The sequence below is a fragment of the Falco peregrinus genome, chromosome 16 (genome assembly GCF_023634155.1).
Source record: "Falco peregrinus isolate bFalPer1 chromosome 16, bFalPer1.pri, whole genome shotgun sequence".
Taxonomy (NCBI): Eukaryota; Metazoa; Chordata; class Aves; order Falconiformes; family Falconidae; genus Falco; species Falco peregrinus.
In genome coordinates, this window is record NC_073736.1 from 2,185,767 (window position 1) to 2,205,821 (window position 20,055).

Sequence of the window (20,055 nt, forward strand, 5' to 3'; positions counted from 1 at the left end):
GAGGCAGGCTGGCTTCCCCACCGACAGCCAGGGGCAGGGGTGGGCTGGCTCCCCCCATCCAGGCAACAAAGACCATCTCCCCAAAGGGTAAAGTCCACCGATGATCTGGTTTGTTTGCTCTTCCACCTGCAGGTACAGGTGGTGTGTTCAACTCTCCACCACCTGGGGCATCGCCCAGTGATCCAGTTTGTTTCCTTTAGACGCAAAGAGGGGGAGCTCACAGCAGGAACTCCCGAGAAGGCGGCGCTCGGCTGTTCTGAAAACTGAGGTTACCCAAGGACTGATCTTCCAGCCATGAAGACCTGGCTTCCCTTCCTGCACGTCTGGCAACGGCAAGAGAGGAAAAAATTAATAGGATTGGCATTTTCCCTTCCGGAAGAGGTAAAGGCTGGCAGGTGTGAGATCAGCCGAGGTTTGCTGTGACTGTTTGGCTTTGCCAAGCGATCAAACGCCTGGTGGAGCATCCCTAGCGCTGAACTGAGAGGGAAGTCACTCCTTCCAGCCAAACGTAATGCTGGAAACGTCCCCACTTACCAGGCAAACCCCCTCCCGGCAGCAGCACAGGCCACGTCCATCTCTTCCGTGGCAGACAACGTTGTTTTGTTCAGGGTGAACCAGTAATTTCTCAAAATAGGACAGAGCGGAGCAGCCTCTGCTGCCTGCCAGCGCTCACAGGCCAGCACGGGGCAGGCTACCAGGGGCCACGGCAGAGCTGCCTTTCCAGCCCCTGATGCAGGCACGCTGTCGTAGGAAAACATTGTACTAATCTCAGTTTATTCCCTTACCAGACCGATCTTTAACGCTCAGATGCTATTTTGAGGCCAAGGATAGAGATGTCTGCTGGGGACAGAGAAAGAAGAGCACCAAGCCCTGTGAAGTAGATAAGCTGAAGTTTGCTGGTCACAAGACTACCCTCAAAATCAAGCGGTACTTGCACAATTTAATGTCCCATTAACCACAGACCTGTTCCTGTTTGGCGGGCTCTGGTCTATCGCAGCCCTTTACAGGTATTTCTAAGCTCCGCTAAAAGGACATGCAAAATCCAAGCCTGGTTACGGATGTCCTCCCTGGAAAGGAGTTAGAGCTCCAGGTAATCAGGACAGACTAAAACCGCTGGAGCAGGACAAGGGCAATGTACCGAACAGGTACGAGCAGATCTAAAAATCTAACGTTTTTCTAGACTCGGGCGAAATTACACACCGATCTGTTGATGCGATATCACCGCGCTCTCCACGAGAGGGAGACTTGCTACTGCCACAGCACGGACCCAGCACTGCACCACCACAAACCTGGCAGGTGCTGCTTCGCCCAGCACCAGCTTCTGCAGCAGATGTTGCCCTCATCTGCCCCTGATTTTAGCTATAAATGGCCCCCTCGCCTCAGACCTCCACAATGAGGAAGCCAGGATAGAGTAACAAAATGATTTATTATCATTTCCTCTTACTGTAGAGATCAGTTATGTACAGAAACTGTAAAAAAACCTCAAGAGCCTTCTAAGAAGAGCAATTACAGATGCTGCTGGAAAACAAAATCACAGGTACTGGAAGGAACCGAGAGTCAGTTCGCTTTGATCGCGGGGGAACGAGCCTTTGAGAGAGTCTCTCTCTCCTTTTCAAATATCCTTGATGACCTCTTCAAGCTCCTCTTTTGTGTACATGTGGAACTTCATCCCAGGCTCCACTGTGGCAAGCTGAAAGAGAAGGAGCAAGGGGTTAAGTGTGCCCGCATATGTGAAGTGACAGCATGGGGCAGGGAACAGAGAGCAGCCGCAGCAGACAGAGCAGCTGTTCCTTCTCAGCTGCCTGATCTGCCAGCCCAGCAAAGATCATTCCACTCCGTAACATGCTCTTTGATTCCCTAAAATAGCTGCCTGCTGCAGAAATAGCTTTTAATTGACTCAGTCTCCTCATAGTAGCAGCAGCAGGGAACGTCTATTGGGAACAGGCAGGCTCTGCTTCTGCTTGCTGAGGAAAAAGACCCTGTGAACACGAGTTCTTCATCAAACACTCCTTAGAGAGGGGCGGTTCACCGTGCCCTCAGCAGAAGTGCCTCTCCTCCTCCGGTAACTAACCAAAGGCACAAATCCTGGCCCATTACGTGCCTTATGAGACCCAAGACAGCAAAACACTCAAGAGGGGACTGGGGGTTAGCTCTGGGAAACAGAGGCAGAGGCAAACCTGCCTTTTGATCACCAAATACCAACAATAAGCAAGCCACGGTGCACCTTGCAGCAGCCTAGTGCCCTGTACAAGCCGGCCAAGGAAATCTCTTCCAAGGCAAAGCCCAAGGGACAAAGCTGGGGGACAACACGCTCTACCCTGCCCCTTTGCCAAGAGCAGAGACAGCATCCAGGGCAGACAGCTGAGACACTTCACAGGGCGTGCACCAGAACAAGACATACTTGCAGAATGACCAGGCTGGAAAAGGAATGTAAGTAGGACTTTGGTTCGCGCCTAGCTTGTGGTACGAGAGCCCAAGATACAGGCAGCTGCCGCGGGCAGGCAAGGCAGCGAGCTTGCAGGAGCTAGCTGGGATGCTCCAAGACCTCGCCTGCAGCCACCCCCTGGCACCAGGCACGTATCTTTACTCTTAAGGGATTGAAGTGTTTGGTTGCAATAAGCTGAAGCTGCAGGAGGGTCCTGGCAAATCCCAGAGCTCTTCATCCGCTTCTCTGCTTGCAAGGTCACCCAGAAAACAGCACGAGATGGTAGGACATGCTTCTGTGGTAGAGGGAGGGTACCCAGAAGCCTTTCACAAGGAGAAACATCCCAAACACAGCCTGAGAGCCCCAGACAGCCCAGGCTTTACCTGGCATTCTCAGACATGTCAGAGACACTTACAGATGCCACTTCAGGCCCCTCAGATCACCTGTATGGGCACTGGCCTGACGCTACACCCACATGGACTCAGCGACACACATATAGGCACCCTAACCCCAAACCATGTATTCAGAGACGCCAAGTACTCCACTCAAACCTGTGCCTCACCTTCTCCCTGCAAGCAAAAGCTTCCCTCAACTATTCCCTTACAGGCTTCACAGGGAAGTAATTAATTTAGAAGCCTAACATTGTTTAAGGCTCTCCTGACCCTTGCTGGCAACAGATTTAACTCTTTCCATGACCACACGTTGCCCTTTCTCTCTGCTGCTAGATGGAAAACCCCATACAAGAGGTGGAAGCAGCTAGAGTAAATAAACCTGACCACCACATACTTCTAAAAGGCTGGAAAGCAAACCAGCTACTTCAGGTAGAAGACTTTCAGCCAGAAGGGTGACTTGAGTCAATAGAAGAGACCTTTTAATCCTCAGCGCATTCTTCTCATACTTCACCCTGATATGATTCCTCAACACATTCAGAGCTTTGCCAAGCACAGTTAAGCCCTGTTAAACGGGGACATGACATAAGGATACTGTACACGCTCCCCTGCCTCAATTTATTCGCACTGTATGCAGATCTTCCAGAAGAGACCTGAAGCTGATAGAGAGAGAACTGATCAGTTCAGGTTGGGAGAGCATCTGGGGAAGCAGATTTCAGCTGGCCAGCATCATGTCTGGACAGCGTCTAAGTTTTCAGCATGCTGTTGGCCCTTTCCCCCAAAGACAGCCAGTTAATCATGTCAGGAAGGGTCCCCAGCAGCAGCTATTTAATAAAAAAATGGGGTGCACACTTTTAGGCTGTTTGGGAAATGGGTTCCCAGCACTGAGAGGAAAGGAACAGGACAACGACGGGAGGAGAGCAGCTCAGGAGCTGGAATGACATGATTTGAAAAGGTCTAGTGTCTCATAACCCGCCAGAAATAGAAGCAAACTCTATACGCCAGCCCTGCTCATCATCTATGCATTATCACTAACAAACTGGAAGGGTTTTTACCTTTGCTGCCTAAAAAGGAGCACTGGAAGTCTAACGAGCAGGGCTTGAGGGGAGCGGTGCCACTACATCTGTGGGGGTCTCCGAGAGCACTGCACGCCCAGGTCAAGCTGAGCTCTGCGAGCCCGGCCACTTGTGGGCAAGTGCCAGAGGTTAGAGGAGCATATTCACACCCGGAGGCTTCACCAAGCTTCACCTCTTTGGTCCTCCTGTCCAACAGATTTTTGGCCCTGACCCAAGACTGAATATAGCAAGTCCAGAAGCTGTATAATTTTCATTCCTTCTAATATTACAAGTACCACGGAAAAAAAGAATGGCTAAACCCAGGGGAAGAAAAAGCGATCTGGCTGGCACGGAAGGCTCCCACTGGCTGACTCGGCCCGTGTAAGGTCAGCAGAGGCTCCAGCCCACATCCAGGGAGCCCCGCAAGAATCACTGCTGCCAGCACTCATGGATCAGCCAGGCTGCACACCTCTGCAAGTCCAAAGAAAGCTCCAACCTTCCCAATGTGCCACACATGACATGCTACAACGGGCAGCTCGAATGCGCCAGAACATCTGCAGCCAGCCAGCCGCTGGCTTGGGAAACCTCGAGCGGCTCCGCCGGCTCACCCCTTGCTCCAGAAGCAGAGACAAGCCTCCTCTCCAGAAAGCAAGCAGGCAGCTTTCTCACCTGGATGTTTAAAATGCAAGACCCTACCGACCAAGACACTCGCTGTGCAGCCAGCAGGATTTGCACCGAGGAAGCAAAGCCTACAGGCAGCGCAGCTTCCTGCTCCGCGCCAAGCGCTGCAAGCTGCCATCACACGCCACTAACGGGGTCACAGTTACCTCAATGTTGGTTGCATTCAGTTTCTCCTCCATAACTTGTTTCAGGATGACGAGGGAAGATTTGATTGCTTCTTTCAGCGTCATCGACTGTAAAACAAATCAGTCATTAATTGCACTGTTGACGTTCAAGGAAGTGCTTGGACGTTTCCCCTTTGACCGCGAAAGCGTGCTGCTCTCCCCCTTGCTCTTCTCAAATCCTTCAAGCTGTCGCTGGCAGCAAATTGAAAAGCTTATCAAGTTATCTACAGCATCAACAAGAGATCAAAGTGCACTGTTTGGGCAGGACAGTGACAATTGCAAGGATGGTGACTTTCTGCTTCTGTGTAACTTTTTACAAAGCTTAGGAACTGTTAATCTGGGCACATAAACCTTACTGTCAGGATCGGGACACAAGGGCCCACTTCTCTTCACCATTACTGTCTGTCAAGCAGTTCCTCCCAACAAACTCCAGCAGGAGCTCCGAAAAGCCGGACTCCCTCTTGGCAGAAGCCTTCATGCTTTAATCATTTAAATCCCTGCAGGAGGGGGAACTAGATCCAGAGGGCAATGCAACATTCGGAGAGTGACAATAGCTGTGTTTGCAGTTACTTTGCACTTGGAAGACAGTAAACAAGCCAGAGAGCCCAGAACTTGGGACAATTCTGCTAGTGAACAAATTAGGTTATTAAGTCTTAGGCTGGAAGTCTTCACAGCAATCAACACCATCAATTATGCTTCTCATTACAGTGTTTGGTTTCTCACTACACAAACCAGGCACCTCCCTCCTCATGGAGGGAAGAAAGTTTGTATTTGATATTAAATAGGATCAGTACTTGCAGCGTAAAATCCATTAACTTCACTGGCTTAACAGATCTGGTGAAACGAAGCCGCTTGCTTTAGCTCCTTACGCTTCAGGCTGCATCCATACCAAGCCCCGCTGCTGACCAGCAGTTCTTTTATTTATAGAGTACTTCCTGACATGGTCTTAATTATCACCCGCTAGAGGCGGAGACCGTCATCTCAGACACCGGTCTCGTGTTCCAGCTGCAGCCCTGGGGGGAAGCTGCTGGTAGTAGTACTCTCCTCATCGTAGAGATCCTCATCCAGCAGCTCAGCGCTGACACCTAATCACAGGATCAACTGCCAAGGACCGAGTCCCACCCTGACGAGCTCACACACCTCCTCTATAGGGCAGGACTAGCTCACACACCTCCTCTATAGGGCAGGAGGAGTCCTATGAATCACTCCTCGGGAAGAAATGTAGGTCGTGAGGTACCTCTGTAGCTTGTGAGATATCAGCCCCAACCCAGCCTTTTACCTTATGGTAAACCTCTTGCAGGGAGCTCTGTGCGCCTTCCGAGGCGGAGCCAATCGCTCTGGCGTCGCACTGCACAAACGTCCCCGAAGGGTCCATGTGAAACCTGCAGGAACACGGGTGTGCATGAACAGCCGCTGCACCCCACCCCACGGCACCCCGAGGGCTTTCCCACCAGACCCACGGTGCTCCCAGAGCTCCCCAGCCCCACGCTGCGCCCAGCCTCCTCCCCGCACCTGGTGGCCTCAGGGGACTGCTGCTGCCATCAGCACAGGTCCACACAGGAGGAGACCTAGGTCTGAGGGGCACCACAGCCACCAGCAGACTCCTGCTGGGCTGCTACGCTGGGAGAGCTATACACTCCTGACACAGCCCTCCATGCTCAGAGCAGAATAATTTTCCTTTTTATTTTACACACACACACACCCCTTGGTTGTTTTTTTTTTCACTAAACCCAGCACGTTTTTGCTGCTGCTCCTGGGAGGGAGACGGTGGGGAGACCTTATTGGGCTGGCTCTTCCCACCACCAGCAGAGGCTGAGCGCTCAAGTTCAGGTTACAAGCGCTCCACCACCTCCCCAAGGAATGTTACAGCAGGCTCCACATATTATGTTACCAGTGGCTCTGCTAGTCCTTTAGGGAAAGGTAAGAATATACTGGGGATGAGGAGAGCTTTAACACCTCCCTCCTGCCCAGAAAACCATGTTAAAAACCCAAGGATTTGGTGAAGACATGGCAGTGTTCTCTTCAAGCCCCAACCAACAGCCAGTGCTCAGGCTGCTGCAACCCATGCTTTGAAAGGAAGGGTTTAAAAGCATTAACACACATGTCAGGTACATAATGGGATAAACCCCAAGTATTTGGCTTAAGTACAATCCCAGAACGAAGCCATTAAAATGTCCTGGGAAGTTTCAGTAGAGGTTCTGCCTCTTCCCAGAGCTGGTCTGGATTAAGAGAGCCAAACTTACAGCTGGGGTCCCTTCTCATCAACTCCTCCAAAAAGCAGTGCAACGCCAAACGGACGAGACTGCAACAGAAAGGAGCCAACAGGTTAGGCAAGGCCGAGGGCAAAGTCAAAGAAGAACCAACAGCACCTCCCCAGAGCACCCCCAGCTCCGCACCATCGCCCCCGGGTCCGCATCCTCCTCCCCAAACTGGAGCGCCAGGTTGGACACAGCCTGCGTCACGCTCTCCACTGTCATGGTTTCATTGTAGGTGAACCAGTGATTCTGCAAGGGAAAAAAATTAATAAGGATTCAAACTATCACCTTGTTCCCAAAATAACAATAATCCTGGATTGTTCACAGGGCGGGCTGGAGTGATGCCCTGCATAGCCACAAAGACACCTTCCCTCCAGAGCGCCTGGGCAGGCTGCTGGCACCCAGGGCACGGCCTGTTCAGCCACAAAACAGAAGCACCAGGAAGAGAGTGGAAAGCGCAGAAGCTGGGAGGCTTGTGCAGGGATCCCCCAGAAAAGCTTGGGATACCTAGGTAGGTCTTGAGATGCCAACAAGGAAAATACAAGGCTGGAGCACTTCATCCCAGTATCTGTTTCTGAAGTGATGGGGTTATCCACTTCTCCAGGGGGTCGAGGAGTGCTGCCCTGCAGGGAAACCCCACTGGGAAAGTCTTTACCACAGCACAGAGATTTGTACCTGGGACCTCCGAGCAGCTGAGGCACCAATTACATTTAAGGGGCCAAAACCATAACCAATATAACCAGTCTTCTGTCAAAGCAAAGTTCTAACACGCAGTCCTACACATTCACCGAGGCACATCTGCCAGGGCTAAGAGACCACTGGAGACCCTGCTGTAAAATTCCCACCAAACGTGCAATACCAAAGAGGAAAAGAATATGCACGAGGCTCCACCTGTCCTGCAAAAACCCCGTGAGGAAAGCTACACTCCCCGCAAGCCTCCCACTCCACACCAGCTCCTCCGCTGTAACGATCTTCCCGTGCCAGAGACTTCCGAGATGCCCCCAAGACTGGTGCTGGTGTTTTAAGAAGAGAGAGATGTCAAGTCTTACCTGAGTCTCCACTCTTGCTTTATCAATTAAAGTCTTTGCATCAGCTATTAAGCCACTCATGGCACACCCTGGAATCAGAGAGGGAAAACACGAGTCATTTCACTGATTATTTGTGACGTGCTCTTCCCTCAGACCTCCCAAAGCCCGCAGTGAAACAGAAAAGGCTGCAGGGCAGCGTGTGGCCCTGCGCAGCAGCGCACAGCAGTGCCGCACCGCAGCCTGCTGGAGAGGATGGGATTGAAACAGATTTGCTCAAGAGCAAGGATGGCCACCCAGCTGAAGGGCAGGCAGATCCCAGTTATCCCAGTCACACCTGCCACCCACTCCAAGCCTGAACTGGTTAAAGGCAACACATTTGAGGCCTTCCAAGGGAAGGTAACGGACAGAAATGCAGAAACCGTTTTGAAGAGGAACGCCTTTGTACCCTCTATGGGGAGGGCTGGCTAAGCCACAGCTGGGGGGGGATGCAGCAGGAGCCTCCAGCCCAGATCCTGCGCCAGGAGGAGAGGGGCTGTATCGCAAGCACACCGGAGGAGGAAATCAGACACTTGGAGAGCTCCTTCCACAATCCATGTCATCAGCAACATGGGTATTTTGGAGGTCTCCTGCTTTTCAAGGCGACATATTTGGTCAAGAGCCTGCCGTGGCCCCCCTCTTGGTGCAGAGGCTGCTGCGCACAGGGGCACGGGCTAACATTAGTGCTCCCAGAGAAACTGGCCTCCAGTCAAGCCTTTTGCAGTAATTCCCTGCCCTCCCAGATCTAAATTTGGGATGAGCTTTCATGAGAGAGGTCACTGAGGCAGGGAAGGGGGGTGCTTCAGCTGCCTCTTCCTGCTCCTGTAACTATGTCCTGCTGGCCTGGAGCCTGGAAAACCAGTGTACCAGAACCTGGTGTTCAGGGATGAGCATTCCCGTTCGGCTCAGCAGAGCTGTCCGCAGGGAAAGCTAGCCCTGAAACGCTGCTTCTGAAACTCCCAGGGGACAGAGTGTTATTACATACATATATATATATAATCATATCCAAAACTCAAGGGATGCTCCCAGGGCTCCTCCAGAGGGGCACCCAAAGCTCACATCTTTCTCTTTACCTATGTGGGAATCGATTTCTACAATCTTCTCAATGCTGCTGGGTTCCATGAGCGGGGAGGTGATCCTCTTCTCCACAGCCAGGCAGACGCCCTCCGAGGTCTGGATCCCGATGGCCGTGGAACCAAGCTGAAAACCACCGCACAGTTACCACCCACCTCACCCGACACAAGGTCTAGCCGCGACAGCTCGCATAAATATAAACGATGCGATGCCAATTTTGACTTCTACTGTTTGTAGGCCATTTTGTTTTCAAGACAATTGCATCACCAACACAGAAACCTACCCGCAAGACTCTACGGCTTTACACACCAAATTTTAAATGATACGACTTGAACTAGGAAACTGGAAAGGTTAAACTCTTGCTGCTTCTCAGCTGATTAGTTCATCAGAACCCAGCGGGGCTGCTGCAAATCACTAATCTCTTCCCCAGCCAACATCAATTTTTACAGCTTAAAACCTTATGAATTTAAAAGGCCTGGCAAATCTTCCTTCGCAAGACAGAAATTAAATTTTAAAGTGAGAGAGGAGGATCTCACATAACGGCCTTAGTTCTGACTGCATCTGCACTTCTGGCTTTGGCATTCTTCTTTTCATTAGCTCCTTCTCTCCCAAGTGTTCTCATATCCGCAAACTTTACAAGAGGAATAAAAGCGTTTTGTGCAGGTACCATTTTCCAGGCAGCAGTTAATCACCTACAGCTGACACCGCAGCAGGTTTTACCCTGGTCTTGCAGGACACCGCAGTGTCACCGTGGCCACAAGCACAGCTGACAGGGGGTGTCAGGCCCCTACCTTGCTCCCAGCACTTGCAGCTTTGCCACACTGGGGAATTTACTGGAGTAACTGTACTAGCTGTGGTGTGGAGATACTGACTCCAAATAGCCCAATCAGGCTACATGGCCTAATTGCAGCAGCAGGCTTCCCCAGGTAGCTACCCCTATAACCACAGGCCTGGCAGAGAGGAATCTCCCTGCTCCATTAGAGACAGCCATGGTTTTAGGCATTGCCCAACGTTCCCGTCCTTTAAGCATGCAGCATGCCACAGCTGCGCACAAACCCCAAGGGAAGAAGGGACAACGGGTGTCATTTCAGATGTGTATTTTTGTTAATGAAGCTACAGCACGCGAGTAAAAACTCCTCCTACACCCCTAACGCAGGGGCACCACATGTAACGTGTCCCAGGAGCCACCCGAGCGGCAGCAATTTTGTTGGTAAGCTCATGGGCTGACCTGGAAAAATGAAAAAGCCAGACAGCTTCGGTACGATTGCTATGCTAGTAGATATATTTGTAATAATAGAGTCAGCATGGTAACCGACATCCTTCTGGGAGTTTTTACTTCCCAATGCCTTAATAAACATTATTACTTTTTGCCCCCTCCTTTAAGTACTGCCCCCATGAGCTAAAGCAATACAAGAAAGATAAAGCCAGTACCCTCTTTTCCCCCTGTGCAAACACAGGCCTGCTCGGGGCTTCTTCACTTCAAAACTTGACCAGCTTCCCCCGAGTTTAAACTTACTCGCAATCAGTGCCCACATTCCCAGAAACAAGAACATTTATCAAGAACACTTCGCGCCCCAGAAAGACCATTTAGCTCCGCAGAGGTAGGTTTGTTTGCTCGTAACAACCTTTGCCTTCAGGGTTTCAAATTCACCCCGAGCAAACAGTGACACACTCCAAGCCGCAACAGCGGCAAGCTAAGAAAAGGAAAGTTGACCTAGCAAAAGAAGAATTGCCACTTTGTGTTTGTTTAAGTTATTCCATATTTATAAAGCCCATGGACCAGAAGGGAACGCTGCATTAAGCTCAGGGAGGTGAAGAGAAAGCAGAGCACTCATCTGCTCTTTGCAAGTGTTTATGGACACGAAGTGCACGATGTGCTGGCAGCGCAAAACCTTTGCAGGCAGAATAACGGTGCACAGGCATTCAGCACCCCTCGCTTCAATGTTAGCTTTTAGTAGGTTTCATTTAGGGATTTACATCTCTGGATTGTGTTTGGTTTGGGGGTAAATTGGTTGGCAGGAGGCGGGGGGGGAACATTCCCCTGCATTTGGGGGAAATCGATGGCTTTTGATTCTTCACGACCCATAAAGAGCAGAGCTGCAGGGGGGTTCGGCTGGGCAGATGGAATCAAACGCTGGCACGCAGCTCTCCTACTACAAGCTGTAGGTGAGAGGCTAGCAAGAGCTGCCAGAGCAGTGGCACGCAGGAGTGGCACCTATGGAGAAAGGCAGCAGCACCCATTCAGTGTTGCGTACTGCCCTGGGAGCCAGCCAAACCCTGCCTCGCTGCAGAGCAAGACCACAGCCAAACAAACAGAACTTGACTGTTTTATTTCTGATGAAACCCAGACTTCGGGCTTGAAAGAGCCCTTAACATCAGTTTGGCAACCGGACGGAGCTGACGATACCTTTATGGGCCTCATTGCATACTCCACTTGGAACAGCCTCCCTCCGGAGAAAAAGTGTTCACACCCCTGAAAGAATGACATCAGAGACGGTGTAAAGGGCACAAAACTGATGGCTCACAAGAAACACAGCTCGTTATTCAAGAGTGATGGCAGAAAAGGCGATGCCAGCCGGGGACAGGTAACACAGGAGCAGCAGCTGGAACATGTCACGGCTTCGCTGGAGCCCGTCACCCTCGCGGCAGGGTCTGGATTCAGGATAAGAGTTGGTTTTCATGGCACACTCGACACTGTGGATGCTGGAAGCACACTGCCTTCACACTCCAAACAGCGCGCCTTCTCTCAGCGCCAGGAGAATTTTGTTTTACCGGCGCAGACCTGTTCCTGTCTCGATACCTCATCCCACCCACCTCCTCCCCACACACCAGCCCTGCCTGGCTTCCCCCGCCTGCTCCCAGCCCACCCGCACCGGGCGGGAGACCCCTGCACCTCCTCCCCAGAGCCCTTGTGCTGCGAGCAAGAGCAGTGCTGTGCCCAGGGCCTCCACCCATACACAACACCCTCCAAGGGACTTCTCCAAAAGCCTTCTTAAAACTTCTTGAAAAGCTTCCAGAAGACATTTAACAAGATAAACTACAGCTTTAAGAGACACTACCACCCCCTCCCACACAGCCTCCCCCCCGCAGCTGGGGCCTCGGGGCCTCTCAGCACTGGAAATTCCCGGTCACACGGGACGTGCCCTCACTTCTCCCGTATTTAACACAACTGGGCTCTCCAAACCCCAAAAGGAAACAGAAAGAGGGAGGAAGAGCCGCCGTAAGAGAGGGGACGGCCCCGACCCGGACGGCCGTACCGGTACCCAGCGAGGCGGGGGTCCCCACGGACCGGGCGGAGTGGGGCCGGGGACGGGCAGGGGCCCTTGGCAGGGGCCCAAGAGGGCCGCGGTGTCCTCGCCAGCTCCTCAGAGCGGCCCCACGACGAGAGGCGCCGGACAGGGCCTACCGGGACAGGGAGGGTGGTGACCGGCCGCAGGCCCGTGACTCAGCCGGAGGCCGCGGGCGGCGGGGAGGGCGGGGGCGGGGGGCGGCGGGGGCGGCAGGGTACTCACCGGTCGTACTCGGAGCGTGTGAGGGAACATGGCGGCGGCGGCAGCGGGACGCGGGGGTCGCGGCGGGGAAGGGGCGGCGAAGGCGGGAGCGCCGCTCTGCCCTCGCCGGGTTCTGCTCCGCGCTTCCGGCCAGCGGGCCCGCACCGCGCAGGCGCCGCCCCGCCCCCGCGCCCCACTTCCCCCCGCGCCGCCCTGGCCATTGGTCCGCATCGGCGCCCAGCGAGCCAATAAGGAAAACGGGGAGGGCGGGCTCGGCGAAGAGGATAGGGGCGGAGTGCATGCCGGCGGGGATTGGAGGGAGCTCTGGGAGGGGCGTGGCCAGGGAAAGGGGGCGTGGTCATATCTCAGCGGGGGTCAGGGAAAGAGGGCGTGGCCACGGCGCGGGCGGGCGCGCCCGCGGGCACCGGGGCGGGGTACCGGCCCGGGGGGACGGGGGAGGGGGTGCCCGGCCCAGAGGCATCGCATACCCCAGGGCCTTCCGGCGCCGTGGCGGCACCCCGGGCACCCAGCTCCCGGTGCGGTGCCGACAGTCCCGTTACCGGCCCAGTTACGGGCTCCCGTCCCGTTACAGGCTGAGGGGACACCGGGAGAACTGAGTGGGGGTCGGACAGCCCGATGGACGGACGGACGGACACACACCCCCGGGGAGGGCTGCCCCTCCCGCTGCGGGCCGGCTCCACGCTGGGCGGAGGGGTCGGGGGCGGACCGGGGCGGGGGGCTGTCCCGGGGGTGGCCGGGGGCGGACCGGGGGCCCTGTTGGGGCGGGGCGGTGCTGCCCGCCCCGGGGGCGGTGGGGTTCCCGGTGGCGGCTCCGACAGCGGAGCGGTCCCAGCGGGCGGCGGAGGCACCACCGACCGCCCCCGGCCCGGCCATGTCGGAGCCCGGGCGCCCCCGCGGCCGGCGACAAAGCGCCCCGGCTCCAGGTAGGGTTCCGGTGCGACCCCCCTCTCCGGTGCCCGGGGCAGCCTCCCGGTGCGGCACCGCGGTGGCCCGGCACAGTTCCCCGGGGCAACTCCCGGGGCAACCCTCGAGGCAGCCCACGGTCCCCCCATACGACCCCCGGTGCACCCCTCAGTGTCCCGGTGCAGCCCCCGGTGCGCCCTCAGTGTCCCGGTCCTACCGCCGGTGCACCCCTCAGTGTCCCGGTGCAGCCCCCCGCTGCAGCCGCCCGGTGCAGCCCCCGGTGTCCCGGTGCAGCGCTCCACTGCTCTGCCGCCGTGGCCGGTGCATCCTCCCCGCTCCCCCCGTGGCAGCCGCCGGTGCATCCCCCCCGGTTCCCCGGTGCATGCCCCCCGGTTCCCCGGTGCAGCCCACCGGTTCCCCGGAGCAGCCCCCGATGCCATCCCGGTGCCCCGGCTCCCGCTGCTCTCTCCCCGCAGGACCGTGTCCTGGCCGGGTGCGCTGGGGCCGCCTCCAGGAGCCCCTGGGCTTCATCAAGGTGCTGGAATGGTGAGTCCCCGCGCGGTGCACCCCCCATCCCGGGCCCGATCCCGGCACCGGGACCCCCCCCGGGGCACAGCTTCTTCCCCAGCACCCTTGGGGGCCGGTCCCGTGGGACCCCTGTCCAGCACTTTCCCCCCCCCCCCCAGATTTAGGGTGCCCCATTGCTTTCCTAAATCCCCAGGAGACCCTGGAGCCCCCCCCTGCCCCTCCACAGAACCCCCCCCCACACACACACTGTCAGCCCTGGGCATGGGGACCCCATCTTGGGGGGGCTCCGGGGGACGTGGGGTGCGGGACCGCCCGGACGCCTGGGTTCGGGCCACACGGCCCCCCCAGTGACCTTGAGCAGGTGGCTTTGCCTGGCCATGCCAGAGGAGACGATGACATTGGGGTGCTGGGTCCCCATCATTCCCACAGGCTCAGGGGGGATGGGGGCAAGTGGATGGGGAGGGGGATGGGGGGTCGGTGGGCCCCAGGAGGGGGGACCCAGGGCTGGGGGGAGCCAAGCGCCTGCGCGCCCCGCCGCCATCCTGGCCGTGCCATGAATGGCTCCAGGATTGTATTTCAGGGCGGCATTTCTGCAGCACGGTGGCCGGGGGGGTCCCAGCCAGCCCCGCACCCAGGTGCCAGCACTGGAGAAACTGAGGCACGGGGGGGGCGCTCAGCCCAGAGGCATGAAGCTGGAACCATTTGAGCATCTCCCACCTGGAGGAGCTGGGTTGAGGGGGCTTTTGCCCCCGTCCCACAGCTCTCTGCTTTGGTAATCCCACCCGGGGAGGCACTGGGCACCCCCTGCCAGTGGGGCCACCGAGCAGGATCAGGCCCTGGCAGGGACACTGTAAGGGAGGAAAATCCCTGGGGCAGCCGCTAATGCTCCTGTTTCCACCCTTGGTGCTACCCGTGGGCCTGCCCATCCCCACGGCATCAGGCCTGGCCGCTCGGCTTCTCGGCTTCACCCAGCTGGCCCCGGGAAGCCGTGAGCTCAGCCGGGATGAGCTGCCAGAAAACTGTTTGGGATCAGCGTTTTCCCGGCACCCTCCACTGGAGATGAGAGCCGCTCGGTGCGAGGGATGAGAAACAGCAGCAGCACCTCCCCAGGCAGGGGGACTGATGGGGACAGGGGGACCGATGGGGATAGAGGGACTGATGGGGATAGAGGGACCGATGGGGATAGAGGGACCGATGGGGACAGAGGGACCGATGGGGACAGGGGGACCGATGGGGATAGAGGGACTGATGGGGACAGGGGGACTGATGGGGATACAGGGACCAATGAGGACAGTGGGACTGATGGGAACAGGGGTCCAATGGGGACAGAGGGACTGATGGGGACAGGGGGACCGATGAGGATAGAGGGACCGATGGGGATAGAGGGACTGATGGGGACAGGGGGACTGGTGGGGATACAGGGACCAATGAGGACAGGGGGACTGATGGGAACAGGAGTCCGATGGGGACAGGGGGACCGATGGGGATAGAGGGACCAATGGGGACAGGGGGACCTCGGGGGCCCCACTGTGCTGATGCTCCTGGTTTGCTGGGAACCTGCTCCAGCACTCAGCACCCTGCCTAGAATTCAGGTGGGGGTTGGCCTTGCCGCGCCCCCCCCCCCAGCATCACCCCCCACCTCTCCCTTATTTCGCCCCTGGCTGCAAATCCCGGTGCCGGTGGCCACCCCGGTGCTGGCGCACGAGGGTGACAGCTGTGGGGTGGCAGCTCGCCCTGCACCGCCGCGGCCTCCGTGACTCAGCGCCGCGGGGTGCAAACCCCCGGTTGGGTGCATCCCACCCTAGGGTGGGGGGGTACCCAGGGTCTTGAGCCCCCTCCCCCCTGACCCGCTGCTCCTCTCCTGTAGCTCTTCGCCATCTTTGCTTTCGGGGCCTGCGGCTCCTTCAGCGGCGAGACCGGGGTGACGGTGAGATGCAGCAGCGAAACCAAAGAGATGAGCGCCATTTTCGTCCAGTTCGGGTACCCCTTCAGGTGAGGGGGCACCGAACCTGGACCCCCCCCAGAACTCATCCCGGCACCTGCCGTGGCTCCACAGCAAGTTGGGGGGGGGGGGGGATGTGGGGTGCTGGGTTGGGGTTAAACCCTCTCGGGACCCCCATGGGACCGTGGCCATGGTGCCTGTGGGCAAGGGGGTGCCAACCCCAGAGGGGGGGTGCCAACCCCAGCTCCAGTGCTGACGCCACCTGGGGGGATCCCTGTTAATAAGGGATCCTCGTTAATCAGGGATGGTGACGATGGAGCTGGGCCACCTGCGAACCACAGTTTTAGCTCCTTCCTCTGGCCACCAGCCCCATGCTGGGGCACGGGACCACGGCAAAGGATCCAGTTCCGACCCGGCAGCGGGTCCATGCCCTCCATCCCTGGGGCACCACCCCAGCATGGTTATTTCAGGCTGGCAGAGCCACCCCCTCTTGTCCCCATTGTCCCCTCCGCTCCCGGCCACCCACCATCCCCCTTGTCCCCTCCACTCCCAGCCACTCACCGTCCCCCTTGTCCCCTCTGCTCCTGGGCACCCACCAACCCCCTTGTCCCCTCCACTCCCCCCCTCCCGCTATCCCAGGTTATACCAGATCCCCTTTGAGATGCCGGACTGTGAGGAGGAGTCAGAAACCCGCACCCTGCACCTCATCGGCGATTTCTCTGCTCCTGCTGAATTTTTCGTGACCCTGGGGGTCTTCTGCTTCCTCTACGCCATGGCCGCTCTGGTGCTTTACCTGCGCTTTCATTCCCTCTACAGCGAAAATAAGAAGCTCCCCTTTGCGGTAAGGCAGCTGCATCCCTGGGCGGGGGGGGCAAATCCTGCACCGCTCCGTCCCGGGGCTGAGCCCACCGTCCCCATGTCCCCATCCATCCCGGCAGGATTTCTGCATCACCGTCTGCTTCGCCTTCTTCTGGCTGGTGGCGGCGGCGGCGTGGGGCAAGGGGCTGACCGACGTGAAGGCGGCCACGCGGCCCGCCAGCCTCATCGCCGCCATGGGGGTCTGCCAGGGCCAGGAGGTGGTCTGCAACGCCGGCGCCACGCCGGCCATGGGGCTGGCCAACATCTCCGTGGTGAGAGCCGGGCGCCCTGCACGTGGGCACGGGGGCACACGCGGGCACCTACACAGTCGTGCACATGTGGGCACGTATATTGATTTGCTTGGGGGAGGGATTTATGGTGCTTCAAGCAGAGCCAGGCAGCCCCCAACCCTGGCGGGGGCACACGTGTGTGCACACATGCACACATGTGTGTGCTGATGCCTGCACAGGCTTGCCAAGCCTATGCACATGAATGCACACTCGCACATGAATGCACACTTGCACAGGAATGCACACTCATGGATGCACACTCGCACACGGATGCACACTCGCACAGGGATGCACACTCACGGGGGCACACTCGCACAGGGATGCACACTCACACAGGGATGCACACTCACACATGGATGCACACTCACACAGGGATGCACACTCACAGGGATGCACACACACGGATGCACACTCGCACAGGGATGCACACTCACACACGGATGCACACTCACACAGATGCACACTCGCACAGGGATGCACACTAACACAGGAATGCACACTCGCACAGGGATGCACACTCACACAGGGATGCACACTCATGGATGCACACTCGCACAGGGATGCACACTCGCACACAGATGCACACTCGCACAGGGATGCGCACTCGCACACGGATGCGCACTCGCACACGGATGCGCACTCACACACGGATGCACACTCACACAGGGATGCACACTCACACAGATGCACACTCGCACAGGGATGCACACTCAGGGATGCACACTCACGGATGCACACTCGCACACGGATGCGCACTCACACACGGATGCACACTCGCACAGGGATGCACACTCACACAGATGCACACTCGCACAGTGATGCACACTCACGGATGCACACTCACACAGGGATGCACACTTGCACAGGGATGCACACTCACACAGATGCACACTGGCACAGGGATGCACACTCACAGGGATGCACACACACGGATGCACACTCGCACAGGGATTCACACACGCATGTGTTCGTGTGAAAAGGATGCACACGCCATGCACACAGGCACGTACACACATGCAGGCGCACACACGTGTACACTCATGCCGCAAGCCCTTGTGTGTGCACACGCGTGCTGGATTCCTGAGCTCAGCCAGGAGAGGGCTCCGTGGCCACGGTGCGGATTCTGTGTTGGTGCCATGGGTTGTGGCACCCAACCTGCGCCCCCATGAGACCCCCCCAGCCATCGGGGACCCCCACGCCAGGGTGGGCAGTGGTGATGCACCCCCTGGCATGGGTGTATGGGGTGTGTAGAGTGCAAGGGGTGCACGGGGCACATCGGGCGTGATGGGTGCATGGGTTGCATGGGGCACATGGGACGCACAAGGAGCACGGGGTGCCCGGGACTGGGGCTCACCCGTGGGTGCCCCGCACCGGGGGTCTCTCTCCCCTCTCCCCCCCAGCTCTTCGGCTTCATCAACTTCCTGCTGTGGGCCGGGAACTGCTGGTTCGTGCTGAAGGAGACGTCGTGGCACGCGCCGGCGGCACCCCGTGACAGCGCGGCTGAGCAGGGTGCCATCGACAAGCAGTAGCCACTTCGGGGGTCCCGCCTGTCCCCCGGGGGTCCCGCCTGTCCCTCGGGACCTCGCGCCGGCCGCCAGCCCGGGGACGGGGTGTCGGGGGGTATGGATGCTATAGGGGGTCTGCGTGACCCTGGGTAGGGGGCATTAACTGCTGCTGCCTGGCAGTGTATAGGGGTCTGCGTAACCCTGGGTGTCCCGTTCTGTATAGGGGGGCTCTACGTGTAACTCGGGGGTGTCCGCGTCTGTAGGGGGGCGTATAAAAGTCCTGGGTACCAGCTCTAGATAGGGGTGCATATACCCCCCAGTGTCTGGCTCTCTCTTGGGAGTACGACCCCTGGATGTCCTGCTCCGTATATAAGGGTGTATGTGATACCTGGGTGTCCAGCGCTCTATATGGATATATACGTATAAGTCCCAGGGGCCCAGCTCTGTACAGGGGCTATATATAACCGTGCCCCCGCCCCGCCCCGCCCCCCCAGGTGTTCTGCTCTGCACAGGGTAACTCCTGGTGTCCTGCCCTCCTATAGATAACACCCTATGTCCAAAGCGGGTGTAGAAGCCCTGGATGGCCAGCTCTCTGTAGGGGATGTATATTAACACCTAAATGTCTGTATTTAACAGTGTATATTAACACTGTATAGGGGAATATAACAAGCCCAGGTGCCCAGCTCTATATAGGGGCTGTATATAACCCTGGGTATCCAGCTCTGTACAGGGAGTAATTAAACACTGAATACCTGCTGATGTATAGGGGCTATATATAACCCCTGGGCATCCTGCTCTCTATAGGGGTAACCCCTGCTGTCCAACTCTATAGAAGGGTATAGAGCACTTGGATGTCCAGTTCTGTATAGGGTATGTATAAGCCCTGGGTCCCCGGCTGGGTATGGGGTGCATATATAGCCCTGGCTGTCCCCCCTGTATTGGGGTATATGTAACCCTGGGAGTCCAGCCCCCATATAGGAATAACTCCGGGGTCCCCAGCCCCTATATAGGTGCCTATATAGGCAGTATAGGCAGTCCATACTGCCCTTGGCTGTCCAGTCCCATAGGGGGACAACCTGGGGTCCCCAGTCCTGTATAGGGGGTATATATGACCCCCGAATCCCCTGCTCTGTATACAGGGTATACGTCACCCCTGGCTGTTGAGCCCCATATAGGGGGTATACGTTACTCCTGGGGGTCCAGTTTTATATAGGGGTGAGCCCCAGGTCCCCAGCTCTTATAGGGGGTGTATATAACCCCTGGTTGTCCAGCACCAAACAGGGGTAACCTCGTGCCCCCAGCCCTGTTTAGGGGGTATATGTCACCCCTGGCTGTCCAGTCCACTATAGGGGTATAGAGACCCCCGGTTCCCAGCCCGTATGCCGGTACACGCGCCCCTGGTCCCCAGCC

At 57.2% G+C, this 20,055-nt stretch overlaps 2 protein-coding genes across 3 annotated transcripts; one reads left to right on the plus strand and one right to left on the minus strand.

Annotated features, from left to right (window-relative positions):
* Positions 1-1,407: 1,407 nt before the first annotated feature.
* On the minus strand, positions 1,408-12,778 carry PSMA5 (proteasome 20S subunit alpha 5). Of its 2 annotated transcripts, XM_055819720.1 has the most exons (9): positions 12,620-12,778; positions 11,515-11,580; positions 9,107-9,233; positions 8,019-8,086; positions 7,111-7,218; positions 6,958-7,016; positions 5,994-6,096; positions 4,697-4,783; positions 1,408-1,690 (listed from the first exon to the last, which is right to left on the minus strand). In XM_055819720.1, exons 1-9 carry the CDS (start codon positions 12,647-12,649, stop codon positions 1,613-1,615), a joined length of 726 nt encoding a protein of 241 aa, XP_055675695.1. In that variant the 5' UTR covers positions 12,650-12,778; the 3' UTR covers positions 1,408-1,612. The 2 variants fall into 2 exon arrangements, with proteins under 2 accessions (XP_055675695.1, XP_055675696.1); XM_055819721.1 differs by lacking the exon at positions 1,408-1,690 and having other exon boundaries at positions 4,718-5,854; positions 5,886-6,096.
* A 605-nt stretch (positions 12,779-13,383) lies between these two features.
* On the plus strand, positions 13,384-19,372 carry SYPL2 (synaptophysin like 2). The gene is made up of 6 exons (XM_055819723.1): positions 13,384-13,542; positions 13,999-14,068; positions 15,917-16,042; positions 16,632-16,833; positions 16,931-17,122; positions 18,541-19,372. The coding sequence occupies exons 1-6, from the start codon at positions 13,491-13,493 to the stop codon at positions 18,667-18,669; spliced, it is 771 nt and encodes a 256-aa protein (XP_055675698.1). The 5' UTR covers positions 13,384-13,490; the 3' UTR covers positions 18,670-19,372.
* Positions 19,373-20,055: the final 683 nt, after the last annotated feature.